This window comes from Odontesthes bonariensis, chromosome 6, assembly GCF_027942865.1.
Source record: "Odontesthes bonariensis isolate fOdoBon6 chromosome 6, fOdoBon6.hap1, whole genome shotgun sequence".
In the NCBI taxonomy this organism is placed as follows: domain Eukaryota; kingdom Metazoa; phylum Chordata; class Actinopteri; order Atheriniformes; family Atherinopsidae; genus Odontesthes; species Odontesthes bonariensis.
This window is the reverse complement of record NC_134511.1, coordinates 33,878,917-33,892,646: the sequence shown is the minus strand read 5'-3', so window position 1 is coordinate 33,892,646 and position 13,730 is coordinate 33,878,917. Positions and strand designations below refer to the sequence as shown.

General features: G+C 42.3%; 1 protein-coding gene across 5 annotated transcripts in view; it reads right to left on the bottom strand.

Moving 5' to 3' along the window:
• cabin1 (calcineurin binding protein 1) overlaps positions 1-13,730 on the bottom strand; it is a 40,969-nt gene that overhangs the window by 18,129 nt on the left and 9,110 nt on the right. For 3 of the 5 annotated variants that reach the window (XM_075468434.1, XM_075468436.1, XM_075468438.1), the window contains exons 22-31: positions 13,424-13,569; positions 13,001-13,262; positions 12,660-12,830; positions 11,989-12,078; positions 11,678-11,838; positions 11,375-11,586; positions 9,461-9,526; positions 8,647-8,826; positions 8,144-8,535; positions 6,312-6,425 (exon numbers count right to left, since the gene is read on the bottom strand). In XM_075468434.1, coding sequence (XP_075324549.1) covers positions 6,312-6,425; positions 8,144-8,535; positions 8,647-8,826; positions 9,461-9,526; positions 11,375-11,586; positions 11,678-11,838; positions 11,989-12,078; positions 12,660-12,830; positions 13,001-13,262; positions 13,424-13,569 — 1,794 coding nt within the window. The remainder of the gene's footprint in view (positions 1-6,311; positions 6,426-8,143; positions 8,536-8,646; positions 8,827-9,460; positions 9,527-11,374; positions 11,587-11,677; positions 11,839-11,988; positions 12,079-12,659; positions 12,831-13,000; positions 13,263-13,423; positions 13,570-13,730) is intronic. The other 2 variants (XM_075468437.1, XM_075468439.1) reach the window with 2 other exon arrangements.

The following is a 13,730-nucleotide window of genomic DNA, read 5'->3' as shown; positions in this document are numbered from 1 at the left end:
ACCAACCAATGAGGTTGAAGTGCTCAACTGAGATTCTGATCTCCTTAGCTGCATTCTTACCCAGGGAGAGATCTTAACCACCAATATGGACTTGGTTAGGAGGGAGCAATCTCACCGCCATTATTTCAACCTCTCTGTCTCCATTGCTTGTTTCGCAACATTTCACAGTAGTTATGTAATAAGGTACCAAAAAACAAAAAAGAAAACATCCAAACTTCAGCACTGCCATGTAGGGAAGTGTCACATTGCTGATTTGAGTGACCTCAGCTTAAGGGCATTCCTCTCTATTCATTGGAGGTTCGCTGCTCTCTCAGCGTACTGCAGCTCAGACTCATGCCTCACACAGACGAGCAGCAGTTACTGGCACTTTAGATCATAGCTGAAATCTGCAGCCTGAAGGAAATGTTTTTAGTTTCTTGACAACCAACAAAAAAACGCAACTGTAGGGATATAAGTGATAAAAGTACACCTCAGGTTAAAATGCAGCTTCTGACATGAAGGTACAATTTGTGATACAAAATGCTTGATGAGATCAATATCTCTCATGCCCTTTGTGTGACTATTCTGTCACGGAAGAAATGAACATATACAACACGCTTATACAACTGATTGAGTTTCATGGGTACTGGTTCAAAGCCATCTCGACCTGCCTGAGCCGAGTAGAGGGAGCCTCCAGGAAGACGCTCGTGAAGCTAAAAGGTTAAAAGAGGTTTTTAAAATCAGATTATAGAATCTTTCACAAAGCACAGTGTATATCTGCTCTGAACTTGTGGACTCCATTCCAGTTTAGAAATATTTGCATTGTCGTATGGGAGAGGCCTCCGTGCCTTGGTTCAAGGAGAACAGTTAAGCTCCAACAGTTGGTGTGCCACAGTGGCAGGTCTGCCTCCAGAAGGGGCTCTGTGAGAACCCAGTGGGAGCCAGAGCACAGCACAGCTCATCTCCAGCTCAGAGCTGGCCCACATCACGTCTACAGTCTGTTCTGAAAACAGCATTCGACTCTGAAGCTCACAGATTCAACTGTGTCAAAAATCCTGTTCACTGCTAAAACACACCTGACAAGTGAATGATTGAATAAGGTGCTGACTAGATGCAACATTCTGCCTGGAATATCCTCTGCTCTGTAAAAAAATGTGGGAGCCTTTAGGCTTTTACAAATCACATTAGGTATACATCAAAGGTGAGCCGATTCCCGGACACACAGGAAAGTCATAATATCTTCTTCTAGTGAACAGACACGCAGAGCGGAAAATGGATTCAGATAGTAATCGCTCCCACAGCAACCCAACAGAGGCTTTGTTATTCTGAGAGGCAGATAATTCAACAATCTCCCACTGTGTGATTCCAATTATAGAAGTGTCTGCATCCAGTGATTCTGATAGAGGGATGGTTTGTGTGCATCCAGTTTATTCAAGAGAATAATATATGTGAGTGGGGTAAACCTGACAGCTGTAGGCCAGTCAGAAAACACACAGCTAATCAGGCACAAATGACAGAACACACAATAAAGTGTTCAGGTTCCTCCTTTGGGAGGCTGCATTAGTCATCATCGTGTTCTTAAATAACATGTAAAGACCAGCAACCTTATCCCATACAATCACTGGGCTTCTGAAGTAGCTTCCTCACACCACAGCAAATCACATAGAGGCTCATATGCAACACCCCCAAAAGCATATAAACTAAACAAATACACAGCCAAAAGAAAAGAAGGAAGAATAGGATGGGGAATTCTTAACAGCTAGAAGTAATGATATTGCTAGAAATGAACAATCTTTGTCTTAGTTAGAGAACAACTTGCAGCAGAGAAGAAGTTATTTTCAGTCAAATGCAAATGCATCATTTATGCCATCAAAGAGCCAACAATACTTTATTGTTAATTAAATATTAACTTTTACACAACTCTCTTGGGTGCAAGAAAAATGCAAAGAAGAATAATGAGAAAATAACAAAATTTAAAAAAGGGATATAGAGTGAAAACGTCATGCTGGTTGCCTAGCAACAGTGGAAGATAGGAAGTTCTAAGGACTGTACGATCCACTTTTCCCCACGTGTGAAATTTGTGTAAATACAGCGTAGAGTCGGTGGTTCGTGAAGGATGAATGTTCAACTTGAAGAGAGCTGTGCACATGAACGTAAAAACAATGACACGAGCACATTTCCATCAGAGTCATAGCAGAGGAGACACACGAGGAGCTTCTCAAAGTCATGTAAAGATCCTTAAAGGCCAACTTCCATCGTCATTTCATTAATACTGCTGTGTTCACCATTGTTATTGAATTGAATTGAATTGAATTCAATTCAATTCAATTCAATTCAAAAATACTTTATTTATCCCAGAGGGAAATTAAATGTTGATGTAGCTCAATTAAATCAAGGAGTTATTATAGATGCTGATGGCTGTGGGCAGGAAAGATTTCCTGTAGCGGTCCGTTTTGCATCCAAACTGAAGAAGCCTTTGACTGAAGAGACTCTGTTTTCCGATAACAGTCTCATGGAGAGGATGTTCAGGGTTGTCCATAATTCTCTTGATTTTAAGCAAAATCCTTCAATGCATTGGGCGTCGGTTCTGTTTAAAAAAACGTTATGGTTGCTTTGTTTCAAGCTGTTTTTGTGGGCAGGAAGAATGGCTTGATGAGATACGACAGGGTTTTCCGGTCCTTCACATGCATATCCGTGACGCGATAATGAGGCGTCTCTGATTGGCTCCCTCCCATGAATGAATGAATGAATCCCCCTCCTCCCCGCTTTGTGTGTATCCGAAAGCCTGCAAGTTTTTTTTCCAACTCAAAACCTGTCGAAGATCAAACTTAAACACAACCCATGCGTTAATAATTTAATCAAGCGTTTTCCTTAACCAATATTTTTCACGTCACACGTCAATGTTGCAAAATGTAGGCCTATAACAGCGCAGCATTGAAAATCGTGCGGCAGAAGTAGTGATTGTGGTAGACTGCAGAGATTGTTCGTGGCGTGGAATATACAACCAAAATGAAAAGGCACAAACCCATTTTTGAATATTTCAAAGCAAAACAAGTAAAAAGCACAGCATCATCTGATGGGACAGCTGTGCCCCAACCTTCAACTGTGGACCAACCAAGCAACAGAAGCCCCTTTCACACTGAGGAAGAACCCGCGTTTAATTCGCGAATTTAGCGTGTCCGCTGTTCCTTTCGCACTGACGACCCGGGCTGGCGTGTCAACTCGACTCGCCTTTCGACCCACGTCTCTTTTTGCCGAGCCGAGTTTGATGTGAAAGCAATTGACGTGGGGTGGGCGTGGCGTGACGTGAGGAGTTTAAAAGACAGAATGGACAGCTGATTCAGAACAACAGCGACAGGTGAGGACAAGTTTCACTCTGTTTTACATCAAGTTACACGGGTCACCTAATACGCCAAGCTTTCACATTGCTCGACGCAGGTCGAAGTGGCAATTTGGACCCGCGATGGTCTCAGTGTGAAAGGGGCAAGTGACGAATGTTCTTCAACTACTACACTAACCGAACCAAACCTCGCTGAGGCAAGCCATGGGCACTATTCAAGTGAGTGCTGCACGGATCTTACAACGCCTCATCAACCAAGCAATCCTGATGTGCTAAAAAGAACCAGGAGGGTGCAAGGGACAGGTTCTTCACAACGATAGGCGCTTTGACCAGCGTGATTTCGGAGTAGTGGTGGACATTGAGAGGCAGGCAGGCCTTTGGGAAGTTTTAAGGGTAAGTCAATGGTTTTATTAGCACCGCCGTGTGCACTCTTCCATCCATCTTCTTCCGCTTGTCCGGGGGTCGGGTCGCGGGGGCAGCAGCTTGATCAGAGAAACCCAGACGTCCCTGTCCCTCTTCTTTGTTCAATGTTTTTATACTGCATTGTACTGATACAAGTGAGTTTAAGTTGAGTTAACATCTTACTTGGAAGCCTAGTATGTGTATGTAACTAGGGGTGACCCTCCCTTTTTCAGAAGGAGCGAGTAAAACCGGTTTTTAGTGGAAGTTGGCCTTTAAAGTGATGGTTCGGAGTAGATTCACCCTAGGGTCATTTGAACCGTGACGTCCAGCCAAGTAGCCTACTCGAAGTTTTTCCGATATTGGCTGAACATCAGCTGAGTTACTGAGTTATCCCGAATAGCTTAGTACAAGCGCCAATGGAACCTGGCAGTATCTCCAAAATTACCACACTAAAATCACATGCCATGACACCAAACTTCTACAGTAGTACAAATATGGTCTGTACTCACAAAACGATGCATTTGGAAGTTTGTACATAGTCCAGGAGTTTATTATTATCAACACAAGCCTGATAGCTTCTCTGCTGCTAAAGCTGCATCGACGTCACTTCCTTGATCTGGGAGCTTCAAAGTAAGATGAGGGTTGATCTACTACTGTAGACAACAAAGTAAATGCTATATTCTACATGAATTTTTATGTTGTAGAGTTGTGAATTTATTTTATCAATGGAGAAATTGAGCAGCCTTGCTTTTTTACATTGAAGCTCCCAGATCAAGGAAGTGACGTCGACGCAGCTTTAGCAGCAGAGAAGCTATTAGGCTTGTGTTGATAATAATAAACTCCTGGACTATGTACAAACTTCCAAATGCATCGTTTTGTGAGTACAGACCATATTTGTACTACTGTAGAAGTTTGGTGTCATGGCATGTGATTTTAGTGTGGTAATTTTGGAGATACTGCCAGGTTCCATTGGCGCTTGTACTAAGCTATTCGGGATAACTCAGTAACTCAGCTGATGTTCAGCCAAGATCGAAAAAACTTCGGGTGGGCTACTTGGCTGGATGTCACGGTTCAAATGACCCTAGGGTGAATCTACTCCGAACCATCACTTTAACAGCTATTGTTCCCAGGATGTCTTCCATTAAAGTACAGCAAAGGATAAATTACATACACAAGATGGCTGTTTGGTAGCTGCTAATGGATACTACCTGTGTAACTGTATGTATATGTATGTATTTATTATGCATTGTATGTATGTCAATTTTTCAGCTGTTGTGTGTGTAGGGTGTAGGTGATGGCGTGATCATCAGTGTCATGTTAGCACACTTGTTATGACTCTTCCTTCATGGTAGCCTAAGAAGGATGTACTGTGGAAGTACCCATTATTAATTTATTTTTATAAGAGTGTAGTTTGAGTTTAGCCATGCACTTGATTCTCTTTACAATAAAATGAAGCTACACAGGATATCTATGGCTGCTTGCAGCTGTGATGTTTAAAGCTTGAACTGGAAATACTTGACGCATATTGGAATAACTACATTGCGTCTCAAGGATACTAACGCCAACATGCATACTGGGCGATCCAATCACAAGTGGATAGTGCTAATTACAGGTGTGAACATACTCAGGAAGCACCGAGTTAGGACTGATTCAGATCCAGTTGCTCAGACTCAGAAACCTCAGTAGAACTGCTGATGTCCTTTGTGTTACTCAGCAGACTGTGAGAAGTGGGGTAGACATTTATTTGTACATATTTACCAGGTAGGTAACTGAGATCTGCCCATCAGTAGTCAGTCAGGATCCAAGTGTGGGCACGAAGTAAAGCTCGGTGTGAACAACAAATAGTAGAATGGAAATAGTAACGTTGACAGTACACCAGAGGCCATTAAACCACACTGCTGCAAAGACAGTGCTCTGGTTAAACACATTCTTACTGCTGAAAGGTTGTGAACAGATCCCCAAAATGCATCTTTATAGCAGGCGTAAACAGGCCTTGCAATAAGTGACGAAGGATGCTCAGACACTGGCTACAGATTCCTAAGATTTCTTTTTGTGTTAATCAGAATTATTCAGAAGAATTACACCTATAATGTTGACAACTGTGAGTTAAAAGAGAGAGATAGCCAGCTGTAGCCAGAATTGAATTCTCTCTTGGATTTTTATCTTTACTTCTACACATTCTCCTCAGGCAGGCTGGGATTTCCAGATGGAAAGCATTCTCCCCAGCCTCGGTTTTCTCACATAAACACACATAAAAACGCAAATGACTTTCTGTTTTGGGAACTCTGGGTTCCCATGAAGCGACTGCCAATATTCAAATCTTTTCTAAAAGGAAACTTAAGGCTGGCTCCAAAAGCAAATCAACCCACGATGTTAAAATTCCCAACATGAGGAATTTTACAGCCTGGTACAACAAAAAATACCTTTGGCCAATTTCTTCATTCATAATAACTAAATAGGGGGTACACTTACATATAATTGTCCCGTTTAAATTACAAAGACTTTAAGAAATACACATTTAGGGGGTATGATGTTGTCTATATTCAAAATGTGCTGACATGACTAAGAACAAGAATGTATATGAACTTACATTGAAGAGATTTGTCTTGTTTCTTTCACAGAAAAGTCCTTGTGCTGGCATGTGCTTCAGCTGTTGCCATGGGACACTGCTTCCTAGCAACACATCTCTGGCCCACTGTAGGTTCTGATGGAAAATAAATAAATGAGAAAAAACCCACATGCATTTGCATGTACATTTTGTACAGACACACTCATAAACAAACACACACACACACTACAAATCTTAATGAGAAAAGGAAAATATTGCTCGTTTGTAATCAGGAAAATGCAGCCCTCTTCACAGCACGATGACTCATAAATTCAGTGTCGATACGAGCGCCCCGTTTCAAAAGAAAGCACGCCAATGCCACTTCGTGTTATCTTTCACAATACTACCTGCCTGAAGCCTGAAATCAAAGGCTCCCTCCACTGTGCTAAAAGAGAGGGTAAAAATGTCCAGTCAATGTGAGTGGAACAGTTTTCCTGAAAACAAAAGGGGCACAGAAGCTTTTAACACTGAAAGTGTTGGGGCTGTGAGGGTGGCTAAGCAACCTGTGTCAACAACATCATATCAACAGACTCTGTCATCAAGTCACTGCCAGGGTTTATTTGCTTTCATCCAAGCTGCTGAAAACTCCAAGAAATGTAAAAACCCAGGGAAGGTTTACTGACAATCATCTTTATGGAACTTAAGAGGATATCTAAAATGTATTTTTTCACCACAAATAATTGAATCAAAATAATAATGTGGTGAGTACAAACATGAGCCATAAAACCACAATACTGCAGAGATAGTGCTGTGGTTGAACAATTATCATACAAAACATTTGCCCTTACTGATCAGGGACGGAGGCTGTATTAAATTCAGTGCTGACAGAAGGTTGCCATTACAGAAAGGCTCAACACTGTCTCCCTGTGCCAAACTAGCTGAGAGAGCACTGCGCTAAAACCCCCCCACACACACACACCTCTGCCCACAGAGCCTTATAGCCAACACAGGCTGTTTCAGCCACTCATACATCACTGCAGTGCTTACAGGCCCACAAGAAAAACCCGCAATTAAATACGATGATCAACAAGACCATCGGATATTCTTTTAAGATAAATGACAAAAGATGTCAAAGATGGACGGGACTTTTGAGTGAACTATATAGAATTCTTAGCATCTCAATCTTCTGTAAATGCCAACATTACTCACAGCCAGGGCCGCTGACAGGTTTGGCTGGGCCCGGGACAAAATTCTCTGAATGCCCCCCCCTAAACTGCACATTTCATCAACCATTTTTCACTTGACCAAGGGAATCATGTTAAGGATACTTTTATTTATCGCCAGACCCGCGTGTATGTCCGCTGAACTTTCTGAGAATGTTCGGGGAACAAGGCGGAGCCCATTCATCTGGCGAGTGTCAAGTTAAATCAGTCTAAACGAAAGTTACAGGCTACCCCAAAACGTCACGTTTATAACCCATTCGTTACATTCAACTCTATCTAAATGGCAATTTCACACGTTGCCATGTCTATACCGGCTTATTTTAAACAAAATAAGGTTAAACCAGAGCCGCGTTACACTGGCTGTCATTCAGCTGACCGGGGATGATTCTCAAATCAATTCAGCCTGATTGGCGTGCGTGCCTGAAACATTTGGACATATTTGCGGACTAATGCACATATTCCTTTTTTTTTTTCTTTTTTTGGGCCCCCCCCATTCCTTGGCCCGGGACAAAATGCCCGTTTGTCCCCCCCATCGGCGGGCCTGCTCACAGCAGACACGGGTTATGAGTGTGTGGCCTGGATTTTATGGATGGCTTGACCTGTAAGTGCTACATGAATGCAAGTGCCATCAGCTGACAGTGTAGGACTGACCTGGTGGGTCTTGCTGTTGGTATAAAAGAAGGCTAGCCGGTAGAGACTCTTGTAGTGCTGAGGGAAACGACTGAGGCAGAGGAAGAGAGCATGGACACACATCTCCACCAGCATGTGTCTCTGATCTGCTCGTTCAGCGGGAAGGGCTTTGGGGACTTCGATCACCTCAGGAGGGGGCTCTGGCTTCCTCTTGCTTTCACTGGCTGGGGTTTGAGCAGAGGCCTGCTGAGAAGTTGCTGGCTTCGGAGGGGTGGCTGGGACAGGCAAAGCATGAGGACAGGGGTCTGAAGAGGCCTTCGGGGCTGAAGCATCAAGGACTACCACCACTACGGGCTCTACTTCTTGCATGATTTTCTCTTCTGTCGGGATGCCAGTATGGTCTCTATGTGAACCTAAATAATCATATTGACACTTAAGGATCTGAGTTTACCACTTTTAAGAGAAGTAATGATAATTAAAGTAAAGCATATCAAGAAAAATGCCATTTTCTGAAGCCGGACTACCTGTGTCCTCTGATGAAGGCTGCCCGTCCTTCACAGGGGTTGTGTTTTCCGATGACGATGAACCAGTTTTGACAGAGGCAGGTTTGTGGTTGCTGTCTTGTGAGCTGGTCGGATCTGTGAAGGCATCCTGGGTGGAGTTGGAATCAGAAAGCAATACTACCTCACTGTCCTGACTTCGCTCTGCCAAAACAGAAAACACAGATTATGCTGCCAGTTGCATGGCCGCACACAGGGAGATATTCTCAGCATCTGAGACAATGTGGACCGATACAGCTATGAATGAGTTTTTTTTGTCCAAAACGTAAAGCTTAAATAAATTCTTCTGTGACTTCAGAAATAATAATCTAATTTGTAAACAACATTAAATTATTCTGGTTGTGTAAAATGCCTTAAAATTTTTAAGGTGGTGGTTGCTCAGAAAAAAAACAAAAACATTCACTGTTTTAATGTGGGGACCAACAGAATATATAGTTATCATACTGTACTAAAATAAGTCAATAGCCACAAATTCTTATCAATGCATCACGGATGACACATTGTTCGGAAAGAGAGATGGTTTGTTTTTGCAAATGGTCCAAAACCAAAATGCCAGCTTTCCTCTTAAAAGCAATGTTCTGCAGCCTCAGCAAAACATCCTCAGCAGGGAACTGTTAATAAGAAAGCAAGTTTGCTAATCAAACACTAATGCACACAACAGTTGTGAGTTAACAGCAAAATTACTATGGTACTGTAAAAGACTGTGTAAGCTAGCAGCTGTGTACTCAGTGCTTCTTACTAGAGAGCACCTTATTTTGGTGGGTTAGAAGGGCAGTACCATTGAGTGAAGCCAGCCATATTGCAGACCTGGGCAGGCAGTAATCATGGTCAAACTCTGGTGAGGCTGTTGAAGATATGAGGAAGCTGGTTTAAAAAAATAAAATGAAGATAAACCATAATTGCACCTCTAAATTGAGCAAAAATTATATCTTTAATAAACTTAAATGAAATGATGTATCTTTCTTAATGGAGTACAGATTTGATGGCACTCCCCTTGAAAACGTAGAACCTAATTCAGACAAATATTCCCCAACAAAAACCTACACCAAATCTGCAATGCATGCAAAATGGTATTATTTCAGTGGTCTTACGAGGTTCAAATAAACACCGCAACCTTGAAAATGAAGGCCACAATCTATGATCTGAAAGCAGTCTTGTTTAGAAATGTGGAAAACAGTAGCTTAGCTGACAAAGAAGTCGTCCTGGTTGCAGTTATTTTCCAGTAACTGACTTTCGATCACTCATAATACACATAAAGGCATAATTATCATGTTGTAGACAATAAAAAGATTACTTGAGTATGGTTTGAAAATGCATGTCTGAATTTGGTTCTACAGTTTATCACCTCGACAAACTCACCAAGTCTCAAGTCAGAGATGGGACACCTACCAGCAGCCATGTGCATGGTGGGGCATTTTCTGACTTCAGTCTCAGAGTTGTGTTCCAATAATAAGGCAGCCACATTCTTTTAACTAATTGACCATAATTAGACATTTTATCCAATTAGGAAGAGAGCAAACATGATTCACGGAAGATTTTGAAATATTTCCCATCTCCCTTTTTGAGAAAATACCCCCAAACCAAACAACGTGACTTTATGACACACCAGACAGTTTAGTGGATTGTTATAAAGGACTGACTTTGCCCAGCTGTGAAAACAGTCACCCCACTAGAACTACATGCATATAAATGGCAAAGCAGGTGGTAAAAGCAAGCAGGCAAAGAGGTAGCAGGCAGGTAGGTAGGTGGGTAGGTAGGCAGGTAGGTAGGAAGGAATCTGAAAAGGGTGACAAAACTGGCAACATGGGCAATATGGCTGCGTTATTTGCACATTCAAGCTAAACACCATACACGAATGGGGTGGGAGGACAAATATCACAGTGTTTGTTACACAGAAATGGCACAAACCACTTCAAATGCAAATATAAAAGATGGTGATGGTAGTAACTTTTACATGGTTTTCAGATCAGCCCTTTTCCTTTTCTCATCCCCAGCTTGATGGGAGAAAAAAATAAACATCTATATGGGTCATACTGTATAACACCAAAAACATCAAACATCCCATCCAAGGGGCTACATTTCAACTTATTGTAGTCATATAAGAAATATCTGATTATAAGTGATGGTTATTTCTGATGAACATATAACAACTGGAACAAAAAAACTTCACAAATGGCAAAACATTCGGGCCAGGCAACTGGGATCAATTTGGCACAGAGCAAATTCAGAGCAGTTGGAAGAATGAAAAAACAGCACAAATGTGCACAATGCGACGCTATGAGCATAAGGAAGTTTAAATGAAACACCAATTTTAACTTACCAGGAAAGGCTGGATGATTGGTGAGAAAATAAGAATCGAAATAAAGCAGCAAAAAGAGACTGATGTTATACCAGCACACACTTACACATGCACACACAGGCCCTAATGCTCTCATCAAAGCTCCACCAAGGCCTCTGTTTGTTTCAAAACTGGTGCTTTATCATGCAAAGCAAATTAGTCAAATAATCAGTAGCCATATTGCCCATTTCACCACACCCCAATCACCCCGTGCATGGGGACCATAGTAACTGAAAACGAAGCCATTGAGCATGGTGATTAGCAATCTGAGCACTCCCCAGTGGGCTTCTTGTACCAGTGCAAAAAGGGCAAAGAGCCCAACCCCAGAGACAGCGTCTAGGACTGGGACTGTACCATCAGCCTGCCGCTCCTCATGCCGTTGCTGCTGCCACTGCTGCCTTCGGAGTGTTTTACGTTTGGCGTAATCGTGGTCAAATGGCGTGGCCACGTAAGGAGGGGATGTCAGACCTGGAGTGGCAACTGATGGAAGTGAGGAGCTGTGGACATTTCCTATGCAAACTGAGGAACAATTAAAGTCTTCATCCATTATCGAGGAAGGTTTCTCTCTGAAATGAAATGAAAACAAGAATGAACGTTCCTCTGAGAAATCAACCTTTTTTTGTAGTTTTTAGTGAGTCCTATTTCCATATAGCTTACTTTTCGTTGGACCTTGGCATGGTTGGCATGCTCTTTTCTTCACCCCTCGCAAATGGCCCCGTAGCTGCCTCAACCAACAAGGTAAACAAGAGCTCGTGTTCCAGGTCAGGCTCCTCAGCTTCTAGTAATTTAAGGATGCTGGCACTCAGACGGAAATGCAGCTAGATGAAGTTAGAAAAACAGGTTTAAAGCTCAGAAGGTAAGTGGATTTTGTCTCCAAATGTTAATGTTTTCTTACACGCATCTTATGTAACACTGTATCAGTGTGACTTAAGCAAAACTGTCTGAGCTACCAGTCACTGACAGCTCACCTCCAGGGCCTCCATGGCTAGGTCAGGAGGATTATGGTAATGAATTTTGCGGGGGTACCTGGCAGCTTCTTCATGCAGATAGTGGGCTGCCTATAAATACAGAAGACAGAACACAAATTAACTCCCAAAGTAATAAAATGAAGCGTGACAAGGAGTAGGAGACAGCTATGTGTGGTGACATCAGGGTTCACTGCATTCACACTGCTGACCTCCATGACAGCGCGTTTCATTTGGCTCACCAGCTTCCAATGATTGAATCATAGAAGCAAAGCTATGACTAACTCCATAAATATTTCCATCAAGGGAAATGAAAAACAATGCAAGTGTGTAAAGGCAGCGGCCTTTGTTTTTGTGGGTGTAATTTGAAACAACTCCAAGGAGAGCAAGGAAAACGCCCAAACTGGTGCTGGGGATCAGATCGGTTTGGGCTGATTAACAGAAACTCTAGCAGATCAGACTGAGCGGATTGGCTGTTACATAGTGAAGAGTGGATAGAGATCATTTAGAAAAAAAAAAAAAAACCTGGCCCAAGCATCACAAACACACTGTGTGCAGCTCACACTGCAGTGTACAGTACCGTGTTAAAGTTGTAAAACGACTTTTAAGCTTGAACCCTTTTTCTCTGTCTGCTCTGTAACACACCAGGAATTCAACTACAGATTTTTTTTTACCTTTTTGTAAAGGTGCATATATTCCACCGGAGGTTTTTTGCGTTTCTCTGCTATCTTTCCCAGCATGTAGTGAATAAGCCACTCTTCCTCATCACTGTCACCCTCACAGCCGGAGGCACCCTGAAAACACTGAAAAGCTGTCTCCAACATGGCGTCTCTTCTTTCCTCCATCTGAATCCAAAACATGAAACACAAAAGAGACTTCAAGAGTCATTTATCTCAAGGCGACAAATCAATTCATTCTGCTTATAACTCCAAAGCGGAGAATCAAAAGTGACACAAACAGCTGTCATGAAAGCTGACATAACATATACTGATGTGGGAAGCTACGTGCGCCGTACCTGTTTAACAACCTCCGGGGGAAGCTCATTTCTCCACTGTTTGAGCTGCCGTGAGGCGAATGTGTGCAGCGCATATGATATGGTGCCATACTCAATCCACAGGGAAAGGTTTGAAAGGTCTATCTCCAGGGCCCTCTTAAAGCAGTTAAGCACAGCCTGTGAGTGCTTCCAGATGGGTACGTCACTTTTCAGCTCATTGGAATTGAGCTTTTCTTGGATACGACTGGCCCTGGCTAAAGCCATACCTGCCCAGGAGTCAAACCTGAGGAGAGACGGTTTTTTTGTGCATCATTTCCGCTGAAGAAAAACGTCACTGCAGTTACTACAGTGCAAGTATCATTGTAAAATAAGAAAAAACAAAAAAAACAAAGCTAATCTAATTAAAAAAAATGTAACTGACACCAAAGTAGAGAAATGAGCTACCTGTTAGGGCAGACACATATGTCGTGCATGTAGAACTTAATTGCTTTGGACTGCTCCTTGTTCTTGAAGTGATAGTCAGCCAGAAGGTAGTAGATTTCATTGGTGATAGGAGGTGCAGGGACACTGCCCACAGGAAGGCACGGAGCCTTAAAGAAATCAAAATTGAACATGCATTTAATTATCTTGCTTCACACAATGACAAGCCTGCAAATGAAGATTTGAGTGACAGAGATGTAGTCTTTCAAAAAAGATTGCTCCCTAATGAAATCTATGTTTAGTATGTCTGACTCATTGGAGCTCAATATTT